Consider the following 18,936-nt stretch of genomic DNA (forward strand, 5'->3'; position numbering starts at 1 on the left):
TAATCATGATTAATTCATTTTTAAGCTGTGATTAATCTGATAAAAAATTGTAATCGTTTGACAGCACTAATATATATATATATATATATAAAAAAAATGTTTCCAAATTTTTTTTGGGGGAAATAAATACATGTTCAAATAAGTAGGGGTGCACCGAATGGGAAATTCTTGGCCGAAACCGATACCGAAAATAGGAAACAGTTGGCCGAAAACCGAATGCCGAAAGGCCGAAAATGATTAATAGAAATATATATATATATATATATATATATATATAATGTATACATTTTTTACCAATGTTGTTCAGCTACCTGATTATGGAAATAGACATGATTATGGCAAAACGTAACTTAAATAATAATCACTATTATGGGTCCATAAAACATTTATTCAGCACTTTTGAATGCATACAGTACATTTATATATGTCATGTATTATTGCTAAAAAACATTATATCGCAGTCTTAGTGTCGCCAACTCGTTTCTAATATGCAAAGACAACAAATGCGTCTATGATGTATTTTCGATCAGACGAGATCTCTCTCCCCTGTCTGTGTGCGAGGGGGCGGGGCAGTTTACACACACTCAGCTGCTACATGCAGCGGAGCACACTGCGGCGATGGCGGAGAGAACGCGCTCCGAGGTGTGGTTAAACTTTACCCGTCTCGATGTGGAGAATACTTGTTACCATAAGTGCAATAAGAGTTTAGCATGTAAGCACGAGCAATTTGTCTAAACATTTAGCAAAAGTGCACCGCATGCAGACGGAGGAATGTACCGGGTTCGACTGTCTTTTTAGCAGCTCTGTAGCCCCGTCCACGAGTAACGTTTCCACGTCAGGTGTTATGTATGCTAGCAGCAACACACGGAGTTAACTACATGATACAAACATGGGTTAATGATTAGAGGAAACTGAGTTATTTATTTTATTAAAATTTCAGCTATTCTGTTTACAGTCTGTCATCAGATTATTTAATACGATTTGTTAAAGGCTCAGGGCAATCTCGATGACAAAGGTCAATGTTCCCCCCCCCCCCCCCCTGTGAGCCAGCCGCGAGCATGGTCGCCGCGTCTTTATTACGTCATCACAACAACACGTTAGGTTACCAACGTAAGCCTGTTTTGACATTCGGTGATATTTTTTCGGTGCTAAAACCCTTTCGGCCGAAAGCCGAAAGGGCCTTTTTAACCATTTTCGGCCGATAATTTTCGGTGGCCGAATATTCGGTGCATCCCTACAAATAAGTATAGTAACCAAGTCGAATTTGTCAAATGTATTGAACTGGTGATCACAGTTTGACAGCTATAGGCCTACAGCTTTCATGTGCGGAGGCGATTCACAATCAAGCTGTAGAGAAGACCATCTCAGCTGGAACGGAGGTTGCAGGTATAGCAAGGTATAGTAGGCTATGTATATAATTTAATTTGGCATAGTTTGACCTCTACACCGCACTCACTAACCTGGTCGAAATATTTCCACACATTACTCCTTTTTGACGCCATGTCTGTTGTGTAGGACTCTTCTTAGAGTGTAAATAATTACCGGACTATGACTGGTAAAATATGTTGAATACCGGCAAAACTAAATCTCTCCTGTCAAAATGTCTATGTACTTTGCCGCCACACACGGTTGCCAAGCAGCGCTTATTGTTGTTTAGGCTGGCCACTCATGTGTCGCGAGTGTTGACAGGGGGCGGGGGAGCACGCTCATGAACTGTTAGCGCCGGAACCTCGCAACGGCTACGGAGCGCATTTGCGCCGCAGATGAGGTTTGGATCTGCGTGATCTGCGTGTAGGGAGGGGCAGCAGCCATATCATTAGCTAGAACTAGCTAGATCTGATGGATTTGGACATAAACGCGAGTGAAGTATAACCGGACGCAAGAGAGAGAGATCAGCACCTGCAGCTCTGCCCGCTGTGAGGGACCGGTGAGCGGAGCAAAACACACCTTTAGACCTGACACATTTAGCTATGTTACTGTCGTATACATTGAATCATTCAATTTGATAATATGTAATCAATTTAGGCAACCATCCCTAAAAAAATAATAACTCCTATTCGAATACCTGAATAATTATTCGAAAACCTGAATAATTTAGAATATTCGATTAATCGTTCCCATCCCTAGTAGCCAGAAAGTGGGACATTGTACGAAAAGTCAGCACACTCAGCACGGATAGTGCACGCAACATGATTGCAGCGTCCAGGCAGCTCCCGTTCGAGCATATGCCTTAAGTTGCACATACACTGAACAAAAATATAAATGCAACACTTTTGTTTTTGCTCCCATTTTTCATGAGATGAACTCAAAGATCTAAAACATTTTCTAAATACACAAAATAACCATTTCTCTCAAATATTGTTCACAAATCTGAAAAAATCTGTGATAGCGAGCACTTCTCCTTTGCCGAGATAATCCATCCCACCTCACAGGTGTGGAATATCAAGATGCTGATTAGACAGCGTGATTATTGCACAGGTGTGCCTTAGGCTGGCCACAATAAAAGGCCACTCTGAAACGTGCATATATATTTACATATTTGTCCACTCATATGTTGATAAGAGTATTAAAAACCTAAAAAATATCCCTCTAAGGAACATTTAGAACAGATAAAAAATGTGCGATTAATCGCGATTAACTATGGACAATCATGCGATTAATCGCGATTAAATATTTTAATCGACTGACAGCCCTACTTTAAACACAAGCCATGTGCACGGAAATGTTGTTCAACCATTGGTCAGACATTAAGGGGGTAAACACGCGAATCCCGACAATTTCTACCGGAGCCTCCGCCATGGAGCATCGGCACTTTCGGCAGGTTATTTTCATGCTGCTGTTAATCTGGAGATCAACAGACTTTAGCGGCCCGTGCATATGATTATATAATCAGACAACGTCCGTTAAAAAACATTATAACACATAATGAGAGACGTTCGAGTCAGGAGGAGGTTTCACAGACGACAGGTGGCTCTGACTTTTATGTATAGTTGACGGAGCATTTTTACTGTTACAACACTGTTCAACACTTAATTCTGCTCCACTCTTTAACTAGACATCCGCGTTCTTGTGGCGAGTAAACGCTTCCTATGTTTTTGGTGCGGACTGCGTTCAAACCAGCGATGAACCGCTCCAGAGTTCACTAGCAAGCGCTCCGAGACCACCTCTTTTAGGCGGACCAGAGTCCGGTTGTTTAGTTCACTTAAGAGGTCTCGGACTGCATTCACACCAACCCAAACGAACCGCACCAAGCGGCTAAATGCACCAGGGTTTGATTCAACCGGACTATACAAGGCTGGTGTGAATGCGACCTTAATGATTTTTTTTATTTCTGGGCTCTTTGTTGGTTTCTGAACATCACACTATTCTTAATGGAGAATCACATTTTACAGAATCTGTGGGAAACTGGCTGCACTTAAATTGAATTGGCTGGATTTTGGTTTATCTCCCAGCAGCTACGAGACATCAGACAGCTTTTACCGTCTGTACTTTCTTTCTAAATTAGTAAAAAAGTAATGTATTTGGAGGAAAAATCCTTTTAGTCTTGTTATTTTGCTTTAGAAGGTGAAAGGACTCCCCCAGCTCGCTGTAAAACATTCATTACAAACTGAGCAAAAACCAAAGTCCAGCAGCAGCAGCACAAACACACCCCCGCAGAGACACACATCAATAAAAATACACATACTTAACAGCACATTATGTAATACCTAGAACAAGACACGAGCTGATCCAAGGTCCACCTTGCAGGGATGTGAGAAGGAATGCAAAAAATGAGGAAGCACTTCATCTCAAGTAAAAAATGCTGTATGTCCAGAAAAATATTCCTCAATCGATGCTAGAACTCAGAACCCCATCTGGTTGTATGATACACTGCTGTGAATCTCCTCAATTCTCATAATACATTTGGACTAGAAACAAAGCTGGAGTGAGATGTCTTGAGGTGTTTACAGCGATGTATGGTTATCGCATGTGAAAGGAAATGTATACACCCGAAGATTTGTCTTAATCTGGTGGATCTTCTTGTCTAGACATAAAGACCGTGGCTGAGATAATGTGAACGACGATGCTCGAAAACAATTCAAAAACAGCACTGAATCTCTAATCTCTGCACATAGTTTGAAGATATCACCGCTCTAACGGAGATGATACTTTTGATGAACTTATACTTTCCACGGATCAAAGTGACAGCCTATGTAAATAACACATGGCTTACAATGAATGCACAAATCTTGTTCAAATCTTTTAGTGTCTTGTGCAAAAATCTTCACCCTGTAACGGTTAAATAATTTTCTACCTGAGTTTTGGTGTATTTTTAGCTTTAAATTAGGTTTTGAGTGTGCAGGGAGGAGAGCAGGAGTCTCCCACGCACAATACATAACCCATCCTTCTGGCCACAGCAGTGTTATCATTCCATCTCAACCTGCTGCTGAAACACATCCTCCTACACACACACACGCACACGCACACGCACACACAGGCTCGGGTGCTCATAGATACACATTTGCGTTCAATTTCACAAGCAAACACGCTATTCACTTGATCTTAGCAATAGTCAAGCTGCATTGTGTGCAACCAGCAGCAACCGCAGAACAATTCAACACGTTACCAAACTGGATTGTCAGTGAGTTTAGACGATTCTCATTTCCTTTAACAAACCCAAACAGGAACGTAGGGATTAAGGGTTTTGGTGTTGAAACTGACTGTTCCAATTCAAAATGTTTGTGCTAAAACTTCAAATATGTACACAATTCAACATATTCATGCTAAGAGTTGAAACTGAGTACCTCGATTTGAATTCCAGCCCATTGACAACATTTTATGTTTCAGACTTTTTATTGAAAGTTTTTCCACCATCTATTTATGGCATCGTAGCCGCGTTCTTGACTGACACAAACATAACACAATAAATACAAATGAACAATGAAAGATGGAGATATTTGGTGCACATATTAAATGATTCTTATATATCTTCTTCCACTCTTATGTGATAGTAAACTGAAATTGTGGGGGATTGGACTGCTTGTCGTACAAGAGAAGACATTTAAAGACGTCAACATGGTCTTTTTTTGCTGACATTTGATGGACTTTAGGATTAATCGAGAAAATAATCCTCACTTCTTGGCTTAAATAGAGCAATATCTACCGTTGACCCTGCAGTCTAGAGCAGTTCATGAACATAAAAACAAGAACAATTGTGATTTCCCTTTTTCAGATCATTTCCCTTTAGGGGATTTTTCACTGGCAAAAAGGGGTTTAAGTATCTAATATTTTGCAAGAAAAAAGTCAGAACTTGAGGCAGTGTTCACGTGCCTTGCTACAACGGCAACCCTTGTAAAAGGTTCCCTTTCCCTTTTTGGGATTATTCCGACACCACATGAATGCAGCACCGATGCCATATCTCACAATGCTCTGGAAAGTGAATACAAAATTCTTCCTTGGCCAATGCCATCATCCCTACATGACCATCAGGCCAGGAGTTATACTTCCATACTCCTGTTGACAGACAAACTGAACCAAAAACATAACCTCCCTGGCTAAAGTAAAGAAAATATAACATGGACATACCCCTGGTTGGTTTGCAGTTGGAAACCTAATGTTTTTTTCTTTTAAGTGGGGTATTTCGAGCATTCAGACAGTTTAAGGTTAACATACACGCAGTCCTCCCTTTGCTATCTTCTTTCCTGGCACATTCCTCAGTATACTTTATTACAAAGCGTGGGTGCCAAAAATGCACAGGGCACAGGAGCATGGGACAGAAATATGTCAAGAGTAAGACATACTAATGTTATTCCCCGTGGAGACATTAGCCGTGCTATTTGTGAGCCCCTGCAGGATTCCTGCCATTGTGTCTTTCTTCTCTAGAGTTTACAGGCCCTGTCTGGCACGGTCCCCTCACTCTGCCCGGCCCACCGTTTATCCCCACAACTATTTTTAAAACGGCTGGAATTCAATCAAAACATTAAGTTTCTGCTCAATCCTTTTAAAGCCCAGAGCAGTGCTGCTTGTTTTCCGTTCCACATGCATGAGGTGGGTATGAGGAGAGGATGATTTTTTTTGTAGGGGAAATAACTTCAAATTGAGCAGGGAGAGTTTGTGATGTGAATAGTTTGGTTATTCCTCTATTCGTTTAGCTCCTCTCAGGTCAACATCATCACATTCCTGACTATTGGTGGATCCACGTGGCTTTTTATAGGGTGATAAAGAGTGGAAGCAGGCGATGGCAGAACGACCGCTTGGTAATGTCAACAGAAGGTTGGGTAAAATAATAGAATGTGCCTCAAACGGGGTGCTAATAAAACTCCTGCCTGCTGCTGCTGCTCTGTAGCCTCAACTGCTTTCAACTCTTTGTATTTTTGAAGGAGTTGCTAGGCAACCAGCCATAACCCATTGGCTAGATTACAGTATAGCAGAGATAAGATGGTGAAGTGCTGTCTAATAGATACATAACTCCCACGGATAAGCCTAACTGCACGGATAATGCTCCTATCAGCGCAGGAAGACATTACTGTAAGTTACACAGGGAAGTGTCCTGTTTCTTAAACTCAGGCATAGGACCTGACCTCACAGTTTGTCATTATTTAGATCCTCTTCATTTAGATGTAAGTAAAGCCAACATCACTGTGGACAATGGAGGGAGAATGTGTGATGGCCTGCGACACGTCCAGATATGCCGGATGCATTAAAGTTTAAATTGTCGTTCCAGCTTTACACTTCCCCAGAGACTTGTCAGTTATTTAATATTTATAAATAGACGCCTGAACCGAGTAGCCCCACAAATGTCCTCCAGAGCCTTGTTGGCATTTTTCTACAGTAACGCTAATGGAAGCAAATTGGTATAACCGCTGGGCACTGAAATGCACTAAACAGCCTGTTATGTAAGACCTATAGGGTCTCTGTGAATCACGATTCTCTTGAACTACATCTGCCTAAATACAGCATTTTGAATTGGAAAGCAACCCATCTTTACAAAAACAAATGGTAATAGCAAGCTACAAACGGGTCTATCTGACACCTCTCTGTCTTCATTTTATCCAAGTACACCATGCACTTTGATTTTCCAAATATATTTGTTGTACTTCTCCACGAACATCTTTTCACTACTTCACTGCAGAGCCCCGGGCGCCTCTCGCTGTCACCAGGGCAACGTGTATTTATGTATTCATCCTTCCTCCAAACTTGATTCATCTTGTTTAATGAGGAGATATAGACATGACGGAGAAGAGGAATAATATGTCACCAAGAGGTCCTGAATGTAGATGGAGAATGTTTGCCTGTAGCGGTTCCAAGCATTGCAGCACAGTGTTTGCTTTGTATTCCTCGTGGCAACTGTAGACAAACCATTGTCATCTTTGTGATGTCCAAAGTAGGACATCTGTGTAACTTTTTCATAAGAGTCTTTTCAAATGCCAACCTCCTCTACCTGCCATGCTGCTTTGTTGATCTTTTTGTGATTGTATCCTCACACTGATTGATTATACATGCGTCTTTGTGATGAGCAGTGACCTTTTCCTCACAAAACACTTCAGACCTATGAACTATTCAGAGACACTTGATCTTTATTTGCTTTGAATTGTTACTGTTCAAACTACGATGCACCTCCGATACATGAGCTCCACCTGTATCGGCTGTGTTCGGCTATTCCGACTCTGCAAACATTTAAATCAGAAGAGCAAAGGTCAAATCGGCATGTTTCACTTCTGATAGTAAGCAGCAGTCCCTCTTCCTTCACTTCAGGAGGCCTGAACCATGTCAGTGTCATGGTTTACTCATTTCCTTCCAAGAAATCAGCTTGGCCATGCAAATTGTTTTGATATTGTTCATCTACAGAGATATTACCCGCCATTACTGGCATCTACAGATTACCGCCTGATAAGGGCAATAAATAAATAACCCAATAAATACATAATCGTTTGTCATAAAGCACAGACCTACATTTTCATACTGATAATATAAACATTGGAAACTAATCAGTGATTTATTTGAGGCCTAATTGTATGTTGTTTAACAAAATGTGAAAATCTCTTAAGCTTGTGTTAACCACAGACCTCATTTAACCAAAACTCATTAAAAAGAACAGGACAATCCGGAAGTGATAACTCATTTCAGGGTTTAGGACTCATTCCTGCACCACTCTATTACAGAGCAATATGTGTTTTTAAAGGAAATACCAAATCAAACCATGAAATCTGACACTCGACACAGTCAATTAGTAGTGAAACTTAGAAATAAATGGAAACAGTACATCCTCTGTGGTGTGCAGTTGTTTGTTTTGTTTCCTGTGTAGCCTGACACAACCACAGTGTTTGGTAATGTAGCTATAACAGCTGCTTCTTCTCTTAACCCAACCACACTGAAGCATGCAGACAACTTGGACATGCATGAGTCAGACTGACGAGACACGATAGGCCGTTTATTCAAATGTAACTATTGCAGATTTATAGGCTAGTGAAATGTGTCTAAACATATGACTTGGTGTACATGGTCAGAATGCATATATAAAAAGTATATTGTACAATTTTGAGGTACTTGTCTTCAATCAGTATTTTAGTTTTATGCTACTACATTTAAATTATTTTACTGGACTTCATTTTGGAAACCAATATTGTACTCATACTTATTACATTGATCAAACAGCTTTAGTTACTTATACTTCAAATATAAAACAAATTCTAAATAATCTATGATATATAATTATAGGCTTGGCTATAAGATTTTCAGCAGAAGTATACACAATTATTTGATTTAGCTCTACTTTAACCGTCTGCAATAAAGACATTGATGCAGGAATAAAGTAGTACAGTAATGAGTTCTAAAAATTGAAAAAGACTAGGCATTTCTCGAAGTAAACGGCTTTGAACACGTTTGTGAAGCCTGAAAGAAGGTCTTAGGTTAATACAAGCTCAAGGCATTTGCACGTTAGGATCTAAGACATCAAATACTTCAGTAATATCCCAAGTATCTGAAGCTTTATGTTGAATTAAAATCAGCGTTTGCTAACAAGTGACTAAAAAAGACTAATAAATGTCACCTTAAGCCAGTGGTTCTCAAACTTTTTCTGTCAGGCCCCCCCTTTGGAGAAAAAGAAAAGTCGGGCCCCCCCAACACAAATAGTCAGGCTCAGTGGCGGCGCCAGAGATTTGTTTTGGGGGTGCTGTGGGGTAGCTTGACGTTTCATAGAGGGTGCATTTAGGGTTTCCCATTAATGTACCGGTCGCTACAGTGGAATTTTCTACTGCAACAATCCCCACGCAAATACACAGTGTGACAGTTACAATGAAGGCTCGATAATCAGCTCATGGCATAAAGGTGTAAGCAGGGGTCAAGTGCTATTTTTATAGGTGGTGTGTGGACCTTACATAGGGGGGTCCAGGGGCAAGCTCATCCGGGAACATTTATTATTAAATATTGAAGTTAAATGCATCAATCTGGTGCACTTTGAGAGCAACATGAAGAGATCTATGGATACCTCTCTCAACATCTATGAAACAGAACTGTAAACAGATTTACTTTTTCTTTATGGATATTTTACAAATCACCCTTTTAAACGTTATTCTTGTTTTACTGTCATATAGTATTTCATACCTGTTTTTCATTTATTCTCTTATTTTTTTATAACTATAATGATTATATAAACGTGTGCCTCGGAAATAATTGTTTACATTAATCGTGACCAAAACGTTTGAGACCCACTGAGATAACTTAGACAAAAGTTAACTCTATCTATCTAAACACTGAGAGAGTCCTTAAGCTCACTGAGCCTCTCAGTCTGACAGGAGAAGACTCTCCTCCACTTTGTTGTTGAAAAAACTCCCTATATCCGTTAGCGTAGCTCGCTAGCACCAGAAGCTAACAACAACGATCTCCGGTACCGGTGCGCTCTCTCTCTCTCTCTCTCTCTCGGTCGCACACACAAAATGGCTCATTTCACACACACACAGAGCCGAGCTTTAATGAAACACAGAGACCCAGACGTAATAGCATCATATTATTTTCTAATAAATAATTTTTGAATTTATGAATTTTTTTTAATCTTTTTTTAATTTTTTGTTATAACCATTTTCCTTCCTGGTCTCTCGCGCCCCCCCTGGCATGCCTCTGCGCCCCCCACTTTGAGAACCACTGCCTTAAGCTAAGCGTTGGTGATGCGCAGCCATGCCACCATGATGTAGTCGGTTTATAGCCTTAGCTTTTTATTTCTCCTAATTGTATTAACGCTTCAAAAATCACAGTGGTGTTAGTATGTGGAGATTGTCCTGTATCATAAACGTGTATTTGGCCACAAAGCATATTTTTTGCAATATACAGAAATCAAATGGAGAAAACCAATTGCTTTGTATCAATCGATGCCTTGTGATGCTAATTTACTAACACAAATGTCATCCCTGCATCACTCTATAATACCTCATTCACACCGGTTCAAGCTCCGTTCTAGAGCTTTTCAGGTTCAGAGCCGGTTCTTCGGTTTAGCTCCGGCTCTTTTCACACCGCCCAGAGTCCGACTGGTGCTGCGTCATTCAGTGTGCGAAAAAGTACACGTCCCACCGTCCGGGACGTGTTATTTACAATATCGGACAAGTAGATCTGTCAATTGACTTGTCCGGCGGAAAAGTGACGTTTATTGACAAATTATTGATACATTCAGTTTACAAAAGGCAGAACTCATTCGCAAATTGTCCGTGTCCGCCATTGTTCGTTTAGAAATGTTAGTTTCGGTTCTGCTTGTCGATTCCTAAGGAAATGCATCTCGCCGCTTTCTGTACAGTTAGACGGGGGCGGGGCGGGGCGGGAAGTGTAGCACAGTGGCAGGGTTGGGAAGCACAACTCGGTTCCGAGTAGGAACAAATAACAATTGTCCGGTACCGGGATTAATAAGAGTTGTGAGGACAGGAGGCGAGGCCGAGCCCCGCGAACTGCAGCTCTGTCATATGCTCCGTATCAGCTGATCGCTGCACGGTGCAGCTCAGCGTCTCTCTCTCTCTTTCTACACACAGCGGATCCGCTGCCCGTTTAACAGCCTCATCTTTGTCAAACTTTCTTATGTTCTTTCTCTAACACGTAATGAAGGTTATTAAACGTTTTAGCTCCTGTGTTGTTAATATTGACCGCCATTTCCTTTATGAAGTGAAGCAGCCTCCTTGTCTGTGTCCTCGCGCTGTCCTCACGTCCCCGGACCCTCAGACTCGGAGGAGCACAGGGATGTCAGTATTGTTTATGAAGCAGGGTATAGAAAGTAGCTACATTATTGAAATGAAAATACTATTTATTTACTTTTACAAACAGTGAGCAGCTGCAGCATGTGTATTGCAGGACATGTGTAAGTGTGCAAGCGTCTTTGAGTTGTAGAAAAGCGCTAGGCCTATAGGCTATAAATATAATGTATTATTATTATTATTAGGCCTATGTGTTGGACATGTGTGGTTGGACTCTGTCTCACAGGCAGGTTGCAGTGTAACATCAGAGGAGACTGGGCCAATTGTACATTCTCAAACTGCACCACTTAGAACTAACTAAACAATGCAGAGATTATTTTTATATAATTGTATTCAATAACCGTAATAAATTAAAGAGTATGAAGTGATTTGTAAATAGGAATACAGATTTGACTTAATGTTTTCATAAATATATTTTTCTCCCAGTTTGTCATGGGACTTATTTTTACCCTCTCAAAGAACCGGAATGGAGAACCGAAAATAACCGGAATCGAAAAGCAGAACCGGAATCGTTAAAATCCAACCCTATGTGTGATGCAGTAAAATCTTACCGCTCACTTACGTTAGCGGTGTCGTAAAAAAACGTGGGAAAGTGTAAAATACGATGATGATGAAGAAGAAGATTCCAGTGGCCCCAATTTTTGTCCATTCTGGACAAGTGAAAAATGTATTCGGACAAGTACATTGCCAAACTCATTTGTCCATGGACAAGTACTCTCTAAAAACGTTTTCTCACACTGGTCATTGCGTCATCGTTTGCGTTGTTCTGCTTCATAAAGCCAAACCGCGCGGAAACAGCTCACACCGACAACAACAACAACAACAACGGCCGATTGTGCTCCAGCTTCCTCTGTACCTCTTCGGAAGACCAGATTCCCAGTAGCTGGTCTCTTCAGTGGACCACTGCTGCTTGTTAAGTTTCTCCATCGTTGTGTACAAACTGGATAAAACGCGGGCTTTTTGTTGTTGTTCAGGAGTTGATCTGTCTTTTTTCCAGTTGAATTATACTTAAAGTTACATTACATTAAAGTTCAGGGTAATCAACTGTTAAAAACATACTGTTCAAATTATCATTATTTTTAAGTTCAATAAATGGATGTTTTCAAAGTCAATGAATAATCGTATTTAATAATCGTGATATCAATATTGACCAAAATAGTCGTGATTATGATTTTTGCCATAATCAAGCAGCCCTACTCTATAATCACATTGTGTCAGATAAATACGATTTCAGAAATGGGGTTTTACAAATAATGTGTGCTTTTACTTTTGGCTTTAGTTGATGGCAATGCTTTTGTACTTTTACTTCAGCAAGATTTTGAATGCAGGAGTGTTTTTCCTTTTTCTTTTGCTACTTTGAAAACTTTGAGTAAAATATATGTAAAGTACTTTTCCACCACTAGTCATACCTGTAGCTGTTATGTGTCATTGAAATGTTGGCTGCAGACAAAGCAGCCGTAGCAGAGAATGCTGCCTCAGAGGAAATGACTTGCACACAGGGACTGGCTTCATGACACAGAGAAATTATCTGCCGGCCCCGGGGTGGGGTGGATCATTTCCTGTATTGCTGGGAGATCCTCGTGCGTGTGTGTGTGTACGTACACGCACACACCCCCGGCAACCCCTCTCCACCCCCCCGGCGTGTGTGTATTTTTTTTGCCTTAAATAGTAGTTTTGTGTGAGGTCAGTCCTTTAATGGGGAAGTGGAAATGCGATGATGAAACGGAGTGTTCTGCACGCTGCCGACTGATCGCAGCCGAGTGGAGAGCGATGGAGAGAGCAGGAGGACAGGCAGATAAGAAGCAGAAAAGGGCAAGGGGGAAGGTGGTGGAGAAATAAGAGGATGTGAGGGGAACATGGAACAGAACATGCCATCCTGTAATGATAGGAGGAACAGAAGAGTAAGGAAAAAGTAGGAGATGCCTTTGAAAGTCAAAGGGAGTGGGGTTCTTGTGTTCTCTCGTATAACATTTGTACTGGTCCCGTGTTTCACACAGCTCCTCATTGACTGTTCAGGAATGCGTAGCTGACACAATTTGATAGATGACTTCCTTATTGTAACACACTGTAACGATTAGGGGTTTACATCAGTCAGTCTTTTACTTATTTAATGGTTTCCCTACATTGCCCTGTTGTTTTGGGGTACCTTAATATGATACCTGAGATATGAATGCAAATATACAGTCTTAGGGATGCTCCGATCGCCAATTTCGGGGCCGATCGCCGGAATCAGTATCGGCCGATACCGATCGCCGATCCGATTGAGTGGGCGGGGCCTAAATGGAAGATTTAAACATCACTTTAAAATGTTCCATTTAAAATGATGTTTAAACTCAGTTAATGGGGCTCATTCACTGGAGCTTCCAGAAACAACAATCAACTTAATTATTACATTCAAATGAATTACATTATTCAAGTTTACATTAACTTTGGATAATAACACGGGAGAAATGAGCGGAAGCGCTCTCTTTTTCGCTCTCCCTCTCTCTCTCCCCCCTCTCTCCCCCTCTCTCCCTCTCCTGACAGCCTGTCAGTATCTCATGCAGCTCACTGATCCAGTATTGAGTGACCCGACAGTGAAGAATAAATATATTTATAATGACTAGTTTAGCTTGTTCCAGAGGTAGATAAAATAGCTAAGTGTGTTAGGTCTAACTCTTGTGTGTTTCGCTCCGCTTACCGGTCCGGCGGGCGGAGCTGCAGGATTTCTGCTTCACACACACACGTTGCATACCGCTATTTTACTGTCTTTTTCGGACACCTTAAAATAATGCCAGACCGGTGAAGCCATTTTGACGAGCTTGTTTTGCCGCACACAGAGAAAAGTGTCATGTATTTTACGTCATGCGATCGGCTCTCGCGATCGGCATGTTTAGAGGGCACCGATCGATCGGTAGAGAGTGAGTATCGGCCGATCTCGATCGGTGACCGATCGATCGGAGCATCCCTATACAGTCTGCCTACAGTATATGTATATGTATTTCTATGTCCCTTAAAAGACAAATGAACTGGTTTGAAGAATGTCGATGGAAAAAATGGTCAGTAACTGTTGCTAATGCAACAAGTTGTTTCTGCAGCAGATATATTTAGCACAAATATAGTATTGGTCTGTTCAGTCTTAATATTATTACAGTTGGTTAAATATGGATTAAATAAACGATATTGTAATGCTAAGAAACATCACCTCTTTGCACTACATAAAGAAAGTATTTATTACAGACTTGGTTGACACGCAGTTCATTACAGGCACCATATTAATAAATGTTAAGTTCAGATATATGAAGCTTTTGCTACTCGGTGGATTCTTTTAAAAACGTGTTGACGTATTACTTCAGTTGTCATGTCCTTTCCTATGTTTTGTTCTTAATAGGGCTGTTCCGAATACCATTTTTCGGGCTCCGGATATTCGGTAGTAATCAGCAGCGAACCGCTTCAACACCTGTATTTCGGTTTATTCACGGCATTCATTTTGTTATTCTACAGTATTGTTGTTTTATAGTTCTTTGTTAATGTAACCCAATTTGTGTTCTTTGAAATTGAAAAGGATATTGTGTTTGTTACTTTCGTTGCAGTTGTATATACGTCTTAAGTGTAATTTGGCTTGGCTTCCTATTTTGTATGGACATGCTTTTATTTTGAAGGAAAGTTACCGCTGTTGACAGGAAGTTGTTGCTATGGAAACAATGTGCCGGATATTAACGGAGAAAAAGTAATATCTACATATAAAGACGGAGAAAGTAAACAATAACGTTTATGGTTAAGTGTTAGCACTCCCCGATGAGGCACAAGCTCTTACGTTGATATTGGAGTTCTCAATAAATTAAAAAAAACAATATCCGAATAACGAAATTGAAACCCGAATAGTACTCCAACGAACGAATATTCGGGTACAGCCCTAGTTCATAACCTGTAAGAGGCATTTTATTTTTATGTTCGGTCAGAAATATAACAAAATGACAAATAAGTCCTTTGAGTACCATGAGTGTAATTAACCGGTGACTATTCACTGTGCGGAGATGACTTCATCTTCACAACACCAATCATTCAAACAGTCACACAAACAGTGTGTTCATCATTTGTCTGAACATGAATATCATTGACACAATCAGGAGAGTTACTGCTTATGGAATAATTAGTCATCCTGCCTCTCTGTCGCTAAGAACAGAGCCTTCAGTTAGAAACCATTTTCTCTGCATGTACCGTAGCTGAAGTTTATTTATCCAGTCCGTTAGCTTGATCCCTGTTGAATGAAACGCTCTCCAAAGCTGTTTATTTGTTAAACTTGCTGTGTAGCAGTGATGTCTAACTGTTTTTGTTCAGTGCTGTGGTAAAAAAATATACAAAAAATAAACTCTCCTTAGAGATGCAGTCATTGGTCAGTAATGTTAAGTTGGACTCCTGCACTTCACTGCCTTTATTGGGTAGAATGTGTTCGCCAGTTGGTTTTGATTCATTTCTCCTAAATTAGAGTCTGGAACAATGTTCTTTTTTCTTTTACATTTTTCTTTTTTATGCTCATTTTCAGGTTCATATTTGTATGTAGTGTCTCTACTGTGACATGTTTCTATGCTTTAATGTTCAAAAAGCTCTTTATTTTGCTGCAGCACCTCTTTTCACCCTCTGTCTGAAACCAGAGCCCAGTCTGCTCTGATTGGTTAACTGGCCTGCTCTGTTGTGATTGGTCAACTGCCTAGAGATGTTTCGCAATTGTTCTGCCCCTTAGCCTATCATGTACAATGTATTGGAGCGCTAGCCGATAGAAACGTGAACGTTACATAATGATGTCACTACAGTGTTTCCCATACATTGATTTATTTGTGGCGGAAGGTTTCGAGTTCAAATCCTGCCTGGAACACCACTTGCCCTTGAGTAAGGCACTTAGCCCTCAGTTACTCCAGGGAGGATGTCCCTGTAATTGGTCATTGTAAGTCACTTTGGAATAAGGCGTCTGCTAAATGCCTAAATTGTAAATGATATTTTTGGGAGAATAAACACCACAGATCCTCAACTCCGGTGTGTCTCACTCATTAACAACGCAACACAGAGCAACAAGAACGTTGTCTACAGTAGCCATGAACTCACATGTATTTTCTTATTTATGGGAGGGGGGGGTGGATGCATGGGCCACCCTAATAGGTTAAGGGGCCTTTGGCTTTTCTTGCCGGGGGGTGGGGGGGTGCGGTGCCCCCACAAATAGAATCAAATTCTGTGGGAAACACTGCACTATGTTCCAGAAAGTAAACAAAGGACTCCAATGTAGGCGTTTCAGGCAGGGGGGGAGAGTGTGGGAGAGAAACTCATTCTGGAGGGAACAGGGATTCTAGCCTTTGCAGACCATTTACATGCACACAAAGCTATAACGCACTACAGGAAAGGGAAAAGTCCCCAACAATGAAAGGGCCCCTTCCAAGTGAGTTATGAAGCATAAGTAATGACACATTTCCTCAGTAGCTGGCTGCATCAGATGCTCACAGCATGCACAGTCATAAATACATTGTGTCTATAAATGATAAGAATGCAACACTTAATATTTGGACACTTACACTGTGATTATTCATTTCTTGTGTGCGAATGATTGGACGAAACATGTCTTGGTCTTTGTGTCCTTGTCATGTTTTAATGTCCACACACTTGTGGTATGACATAACATGTAAGATCAACACACTGTTCTATGCAAAGAAGGTGTTAGAGAAAAGCAAAAGGAGCAGCTGGGGTCATTCAGATGATCTTGTTCCTGTTCATTTAGCAAATGATACATGTGACACATTCTCACTACCTAACCTGATGATTAATTGTTCTTTTCATTCTGTGCAGGACTCTATAAATGCCCTGGTCTTAGACTTGGACTACCCTGCACTACGCAAGAACAAAAACATCGAAACCTTTTTAAACAGATGTGAGTCATTTGTTTGTTTATGAGACAAAGAGATGGAAATGCCCCATTTTAAAGCTAAATATTTGTTATTGTGGTATATTTAAAATATAATTAATTGTGTTATTTATTCTCTATATACTCAGATGAAAAAGTCATAACACAGACTCGAGACCTCCAGATGAAGTCGGAAGACTTTGACAGAGTTAAAGTCATCGGTCGAGGGGCATTTGGTGAAGTCCAACTCGTGAGTATTGTTTTAAAAAAAAAAAGGTTTTCTCATTTAATTGTCAAGTCTCTAACATTAGGGTTCCTAGAAGACTACACATACATGTCATTGCAACAGTTGGTTTGATGAGTTGGTCTGTTTTCAAAGTAAAATCCTTTGAGAATATCTCTGAATATTCTTTAGTGTTCAATGAATGGAGAATTCTAAATGCAAAGTGCTTTATTGCACAACATTGAATTGAAAATATGGTCAGTTTGTTTATGTAGTTTGCATAACATGCAATTAATCATTTAGCCAAAATGTGGCTCAGAATAAGTTAGACATTGAAAACAATCTAAAATTCTGAATGACTTTTCCAACTGTTAATATCTGTGTGTCTCCGCCATGCAGGTCCGGCATAAAGCCTCTCAGAAGGTCTACGCCATGAAGCTGCTGAGCAAGTTTGAGATGATCAAACGCTCAGACTCAGCTTTCTTCTGGGAAGAGAGGGACATCATGGCCTTCGCCAACAGTCCCTGGGTGGTGCAGGTAAGACATGTGCTCTGCTTCTGAATATTCCTGTCTGGTGCTTCCACAGTTATGCCCCCCGTTGATAAATACAATATAATACCATTTCGAGGTGTTTTTTGATTATTTCAAAAGGTATACAAAATTGTGTTTGTGAAAACTGTTATATTTTACACATATTTGTTCTTGATTTATTAAGAGCTGCAACAAAGTAGCAATTCACATACATATACATACTGTGTATATTGACACCAGCAATAATATCTGATTAAAATGTATACACCACTGTATATGTTGCAGATACATGTTATTTAGTTAATTGATTTCACATGTTACTTAAACTTCCTATGTTTGTATTAATATCTTTATTCAATTTTCTTATTTTATCGAATATTTGTATTTGAACTTCTTATGGTTATTATTGGAAATGCAAAGATCCACATTGTTCATCCCTATGTGTCACCAATACCAAAAATACTAAACTAATGAGAGCTTGTGTTTGGTCCGTCAGTTGTGCTGTGCCTTCCAAGACGAGCACTTCCTGTACATGGTGATGGAGTACATGCCGGGCGGAGACCTGGTGAACCTCACCAGCACCTACGACGTGCCTGAGAAGTGGGCCAAGTTCTACACGGCAGAGGTGGTGATGGCTCTGGAAGCCATCCACTCCATGGGCTTCATCCATCGAGACGTGAAGCCCGACAACATGCTGCTGGACAGACTGGGACACCTCAAGCTGGCCGACTTCGGCACGTGCATGAAGATGGACACTGTGAGTTGTATACACGTGCACGTGCAGCAGCATGTTGCGTTTATTAGTGCTTGTTTATACTGCAATCTGTTTATATATTTGACTTATAAGTAAATACATTTCTACTAGCGGGAGGCACAACAATATCACAACTCTTAAGTCACCGGATGATCTCACACTGATCAATTACTGCAATTAAAGGACAGATTTATTTCGCAGATGCATCGTATTTATTTTGACCTGCGTCTTGTCCATCAAGCTTTATTAGGAAAATAATCTCAGTCAAAAAACAAAACTGTCTCCGTATTTAAATCAGCCCTTCTAGTAGTTCTATGTTACTCAGTTGGAGCGCACATTTTTCTCTCCG

General features: G+C 40.5%; 1 protein-coding gene across 1 annotated transcript in view; it reads left to right on the plus strand.

Moving 5' to 3' along the window:
• Positions 1-18,936, plus strand: part of rock2a (rho-associated, coiled-coil containing protein kinase 2a) — a 56,613-nt gene that overhangs the window by 11,399 nt on the left and 26,278 nt on the right. The window contains 4 exon segments of the mRNA XM_034205981.1: positions 17,025-17,106; positions 17,229-17,329; positions 17,702-17,839; positions 18,330-18,590. Of these exon segments, the coding sequence (XP_034061872.1) occupies positions 17,025-17,106; positions 17,229-17,329; positions 17,702-17,839; positions 18,330-18,590 (582 nt within the window).

Source organism: Gymnodraco acuticeps, unplaced genomic scaffold (genome assembly GCF_902827175.1).
Source record: "Gymnodraco acuticeps unplaced genomic scaffold, fGymAcu1.1, whole genome shotgun sequence".
NCBI classification, from domain to species: Eukaryota; Metazoa; Chordata; class Actinopteri; order Perciformes; family Bathydraconidae; genus Gymnodraco; species Gymnodraco acuticeps.